This window comes from Pteropus vampyrus, unplaced genomic scaffold, assembly GCF_000151845.1.
Source record: "Pteropus vampyrus isolate Shadow unplaced genomic scaffold, Pvam_2.0 Scaffold107, whole genome shotgun sequence".
NCBI lineage: Eukaryota > Metazoa > Chordata > Mammalia > Chiroptera > Pteropodidae > Pteropus > Pteropus vampyrus.
The window spans coordinates 557,087-563,747 of NW_011888888.1; the positions used below are offsets into that span (position 1 = coordinate 557,087).

Below are 6,661 nucleotides of genomic sequence, written 5' to 3' on the forward strand. Positions count from 1 at the left end.
TGTTTGATGCAAAAATAGGGATTCTGTAAATACTGTTTTTTTTTTTTCCTTGCTGGTTGATATTAAGATAAATAGATTTCTAATAATTGCATCTCTGACCAACTTTTAGATGCTCTCAAAGGAAATGTCAATTAAAATGTGGTAGCAGTATAATATGCCAGTATGTTAAAAAAGCAAAGACCACTGCACATTCCTAGTGTTTGTAGGTACACAAAAAGGTCCTCAGAATACATATTTGGGGTGGTTTTAGGAACAGTGGTTAAGAGGATAGGATATTTTGTGTTACTACCAGAGCCATTATGTAAGACATTGCTGGATAGTTTCAAACTGTATATTGGTACTTTAGTGATATTGCTTTAAACTCTGAGATCTGGACAGCATTTTACGAAGGCACTTTTAATGCATGTTCTCGGCTACACATTAGATTTGCTTGGTGAGCTTTAAAACTCCCAATACCCAGGCTTTACCCCAAACCAGTTAACTCGGGATCTCTAGGACTTGTATTTATTCAGTTCCTTAAGGTGATGCTGCTGTGCAGCCACACTGGGGAACTAACTAACTCCTCTGCCAGATTGTTAGATTGTAAGACTGTTGTTCTGTGGCATATTTATCCAGGATAGGGCATATGGTAATTATGACAGTAGAGCTACCTTATAAAATTCTGTCAAATAATATGCAGTCTAGTCTTTGACTCACTTTCTAAGAGGAGTTTTGAGGAATATGGAGACATTTGACCATGAATCCTGTTACCAAGGCTCTGAAACCCTGAAACCTTATTTTGTTTCATTTCCCTTCCCACATGATTGTGGCTGGGACTTTTGTTTTCCGTTTTGGCCAGGCCTACTCCTGGCAATGTTTTTATTGATATTTTTATTAACAAACTTTTATTTTTAGAGCATTTTTACATTACAGCAAAATTGAGTGGAAAGTACAGAGATTTCCCATATATACCATTTCCACACATACACAACTTCCCTACTATCACCATCCCACACCACAGTGACATATTTGTTACAACAGATGAACCTACATTTACACATCATGATCACTCAAAGTCGATAGTTTATATTAGGGTTCACTTGTGCTGTAGTACATTCTGTGAATTTTAGCAAATACACAATGATATGTTTCCACCGCTGTAGTATCATACACTATCGTTTCACTTCCCTAAAAGTCCCTTGTGCTCTGCCTATTCATTCCTCCCTCCCTCCTAATCCCTGGCAAACACTGATCATTTTACTCTCTCCGTAGTTTTGTCTTTCAGAATGTCACGTAGTTGGAATTATATGCTATGTAGCCATTTTGGATTGGCTTCTTTCATTTAGTAATATGCATTTATTTATCCATGCCTTTTCATGGTGTGATAGTTCATTTCCCTTTAGCTCTGAATAACATTTCATTGTTTGGATGGACTATAGTTTATTTATCTGTTAAGTTACTGAAGGACATCTTGGTTGCTTTCAAGTTTTGATGATTATGAATAAAACTGATATATATATATATATGTATGTATGTATATATGTATATACATATGCATACATACACACACATCCATGTGCCGGTTTTTGTGTGGGCATAAATTTTCAGTTTATTTGGGTAAATAGTAAGGAGTGTGATTGCTGGATCATATGGTAAGAGTGTATTTATTTTTGTAAGAAAATGTCAATTGTCTTCCAGAGTGGCTGTACCATTTTGCATTCTCACCAGCAACACGTAAGAGTTCCTGTCACTTCACATCCCAATCAGAATATGATGTTGTCAGTGTTTCGGATTTGGGCTATAATAAGTGTGTAGTGGCATTACACTGTTAATTTGCAGTTCTCTAATGACATAAGATGTTCAGCATCTTTTCATATGCCTATTTGCCATCTGTGTGTCTTTTTTGGTGAAGTGCCTGTTCAGGTCTTTTGCCCATCTTAAGTTTTATTTTATTATTATTTATTAATATTTATTAATATTTTATAAATGAGGTAAACCTGAGAGAATCACCTTATTGAAAAATAAAGACAGTATCTTTTGATAGCTCATCTGGGAGCTGACTGACCTGGCACTCACAGCTAGGCCATGCAGTTCTCATTTTGAATATAAGCAGTTTCACAGAACATCAACACCAGACAAGGCCATTCTCAGACTGTGATGGTTTGAAATAAAAACAACACCAATTTGTACTCATGCATGAACACAGACAAAAGCAAGAACATGGTGCAAACCACCAAAATGACCAACATTTCCCTCTTCGTGCTAATATGACTGCTACTGCTTTTTTATTAATCAAACTTTCATGCTACTCCATTCATCGTGCATCCTAGATAAAAATTATTAAGATACTTAGTGATAAAATTGCCCTTATTTCTAATAGCACCAAATCCAGAAGCAAAAACACCTTTCCCTGTGACCTCTCCAACAGAACTGGGTGGGGGTGGGTGGGTAGGGGGTAGGGGTTGTTTCCAGGACTTTCAGAACTAAAATTAGAAAATTCTGGGGTCAGCTTTCTAAAATAACCTAACACAAGCCCAAATATTTTAACAAGCCCCTCCTATTGAGATATCTTCCTCTTATTGAGATATCTTCCAGTTCCCAATAGTATTTGGTCTTCCTTGCTGTAAACACTTCCAGTAAATCCGATCTTGTTATACTGTAGATGTGGTCCTGGTGGTCTTTGGTGATGGGCAAAGACCAATCAACAAAATCAAAGCAAAGCTAGTGCTATAGCAATGAATTTAATAGATTACTCTTTAGCAATAATGTTTTAAATGATTAATTATCTTCTAACAATAGAAAGTAAAAAACTGCATAACTTATGGAGAAGCCAAACAGCATGATGAATCTTAACATAAAAGAAAAATGTCCAGAAAATATTGTTATGCCACAAAAAGAAAGACTTTGTTTTGTTTTGTTTTGTTTTGTTTTGTTTTATAACAACTTCTCTCCCATTCTATCTCTCAGGGATCATGTCTGACCACCAGTTTGGTAACCAGTTTATGTGTAGCGTGGTGGCCTCTCATGTGAGTCATCTGCCCACAACCAACCTCAGCTTCGTCTGGATCGCTCCACCTGCTGGCACAGGCTGTGTGAATTTCATGTAAGTACCCAAAGTGTCTGTGACCAATACAGAAGACAAATATACCTCTCATGAGGTTACATGTCGTGTAATTATTTAAATGTATTATTTCAACAAGTTTTAGCATAATTAAAGCCACTAATTTTAGTGTCAAAAAGAGGTCAAAACTGTTTTTAAAAAGTAACTTCGGAGTTTATTTTTGCATATTTATTAATATCTCAAGAGTTCTAAATTGGATTTTGGCTGACACATTTTAGAAGAAGACCACAAATTTACCTTTCCTCTTTTTGGCCATTAGTGACAAGAGAGAAATGTGATCAGTTAGGAAATTGATGGTGGTGAGAAGTCAGGGACTCTATAGAAACTTAATGACTTTCTCATGTGCTTTCATTAAGAGAAAACTAGGAATGTAGTGAGCAATGCCCTAACAGCATTCTTAAACACTGCACTATGTTCAAAGGCTGTGATTTGTAACATCTGTTAATATAGACTATCCCCCTACCACTGCCCAGAATCACCACTCCTAATCTTCCTTAGTAATCTTTTTTTCCCATAACATTGCATTTTTGCTTCTAACACGATATACTATGTAGTTAATCATATATATGATTTATTATCTTTCTTCCTGCTGAAATGCAAGTCCCTTGATGGCAAGATTTTTTTTGTTTTGTTCACTGATTGGCCCCATTTATCTAAACAGTCCTTGGCCCATAGTAAGCACTCACTAAGTATTTATCGAATGGATAGGTAGGCCAATAGAATAAGGTCAAAGGCAGTTCAAAAATAGCATTTTATGGGTGGTCAGGGAAAAGAGAGCTAGAAAGTATCTTGAATGGTTTTCTATTTCAACCTTCTGTCCAGACAACAAAATCTCATAAAGTATGCATACTTCAAAGTTTACCACTACCTTTCCTGCCCTTTTAATAATACTCAGTTCAGTGTCAAGGGTTCCTATGGCTCCCACATCACTGATTTTATACACTTTCTGCCTATCCACTCGGTTACCAGGCTGCAAACATCAGATTCACCCCCCACAGCTGGTTGACGTTTAATCCCATCATTTTCTTCCTCAGAAAGCTTTTCATACTTGAACCCATTTCTTCCAGTGCCTCTTGCTAAGATGACTGCAGTAGCTTCCTAACTGATCTGTTCACCTCCAGCCTGTTTCTTTTCCAATCCATCCCATGCATTGTTATCCAGTTAATCTTCCTAAGGTACAACCTTGATCATTCGAAACTTGGATACTCCAAAACTTCTTTCTGAAGTCTAGCCCTTTGGCATGGGTTTGCTAGGTTCTTCACAATCTTGCTGTTTATCTCTTCTCTCCCATAGCATGTAGCTCCTGATAGGACTTTCTATAATTCTCTAAACATTTTGTGGCTTACTTTCTTTCTCCATACTTTTCCCTTAGTCCAGAATGCTTTTTTCTCCCAACTCAAATTGTGAAAATCCTATTTATTCTTTAAGACCTGTTTCTAAGACATCAACAACAGAAGTGATGTGTGTTGTGACATTTTGCTTGTAACTCTAATATAGTGTTGATTATATTTTACTATGTACTTATTTGAGTTAATATATTTTAATATGTACTTACCTGAGTTAATTTCTTGCCTTGGACAGGGACTTCTTATTTCTTTGTGATCACCCTACAGTTGATACAATGTCTCAAACAGAGAATTTATGGAAAATACCCCTTAAACTATAGGATTTTCAGTGTTGTCTTTTCTTTTAGTTTAATAGCAACCTTTAGTAATCTTTGACTCTTTCTTTTCACATTCTTTATCCGACTGATGTTGGCTCTGGGAAGGATAATTTAAATTCTTGCCATGCATATCTTCTTAATTTAAAACAAAAATTATTTTTTGAAAGATAGAGCACACAGTAAATTTATGTCAACAATATAGAACTGCCTACTTTCAAGTATAGTTTTTAATTGAATCTGTTTAAAAATGATATTTGATGGCTATGGCTTCACTGTTCCCGGGACATCAAACTCTATTTTCCTCTGAGAAACAACTTAGACATTTTAAGTCTTAACCTCAAGGAATGTTTTTTTAGCAGTTGGTTTGGTCAGAAGTAATTTTTACTAACTACGGAGAAGTGTATACACCCTCACTTGTATTTCCCAGTAAAATTTTGATGATGTAATTTGCACTTTTTAGCATTCTTAATAACATTAAGTCTCTGTTTATCATAAGCCATGACTGTGTTGAATGCTACATAGAGTAGCTGCTTTTTATGTGGGCAGGATGCTTTCATTGATCTCTTTTCCTAATCTATGAGATAGTACATGAAAACTGAAGATTGAACAGACTACTGAAGCAATGCTTTTGAAATTTCTTACCTTTGTTTTTTACTACTCTATTTATTATTGAGCAGAGCAATATATAAGAGTTAGTATCTGTAATTAGTATGTGCCTAGCAATACTTGAATACATGCTTATATGCTTTTGTGATATATTTTGTATAACTTTTGTGATATATTTTGTATAACTTTTTCATATCATTAATTAATTCATATCATTTACTTTTTCACATTTGTGTTTTCTTTAACAAATAGATTTTAAATCCCCCAAGATTAGGGACTGTGTTAGGGATTTTTACATACTTAATAGTTCCTAATACTGAATTACAGACAATGGAAGGAGGAATTGAGGAATAAATATTTCTTAATAGCTCATAATATCATATTTCATTGATTCTAAAATACAGGTTTTTTATATTTTGGAATCTCTAAACTAGAGTTACATTTTACAATTATAACTGGAAGCATTTACTTTATTTCTTAATGTCTTAGAACCGATGGTGTCTTGGGTTTGAAGAAATCCAGCAACTAATATTTATCATTTACCATGTATGTGGTCTCTCTAGAGCCGCAGTCGAATTGACACTGCATACGATTCTGTAATCTCATGTTAGAACAGCCAGTGTATGATGCAAACTCTGTGATTTTTAAAACACACATATCTATTTAAATCCTTTAAAAAATGTTATAGTAAGAATTATGGAACATTTGAACTGAAATCCCAAACAATTACATAATGTGCTGTGTGTGCCTTTCCCAGAGAAGAGTAAATGGAACACACTGTATGAATAAACTAGGTTTTACTGTAAAACCACTTAGCCATTTGGGCTTTTTACTGCCTTTCTCATCAAAAATAATCAAGTGAGAGACATAGAGGAAAGGATGGCCTGAGGATAAAGTTTCTGGTTGTACTGGTACAGATGTATAAAATGAACCAGTAACTAAATGTATTTTATCATTAGTTTTATTACACCTGTTGAAAGCATTTACTTTTTAAGTAATAATTTCACTCAGAGGTCTGCTTGGTATCTAGGTCTTATGACAGTATAGTTTGTTTTTACTTTTATATTTGATTAATCTTTAGTGAGTAGTAAGCTCCAAGTTAAAAAGAGGCAGTTAATTATCCAAACTTCTTGAATGTAAATCTAAAAAAAAAAAGGAAAAAAATCCAAAGGATGAGGAGGAGGTACAGAGAAAAGAGAGGGAGGAGGAAGAAGAGGGCAGTGGAGAGGTAGGGAGAGACAGAGCAAGGGAAGGAGGGAAGGAAGGAAGGAAAATAGGAAGGAAGGAAGGAA

General features: G+C 35.1%; 1 protein-coding gene across 2 annotated transcripts in view; it reads left to right on the forward strand.

Moving 5' to 3' along the window:
* The window catches only part of RELN (reelin), a 482,573-nt gene that overhangs the window by 138,514 nt on the left and 337,398 nt on the right, over positions 1 to 6,661 (forward strand). For both annotated transcript variants that reach the window (XM_011365192.1, XM_011365193.1), the window contains exon 3: positions 2,947 to 3,082. In XM_011365192.1, the coding sequence (XP_011363494.1) occupies positions 2,947 to 3,082 (136 nt within the window). The remainder of the gene's footprint in view (positions 1 to 2,946; positions 3,083 to 6,661) is intronic.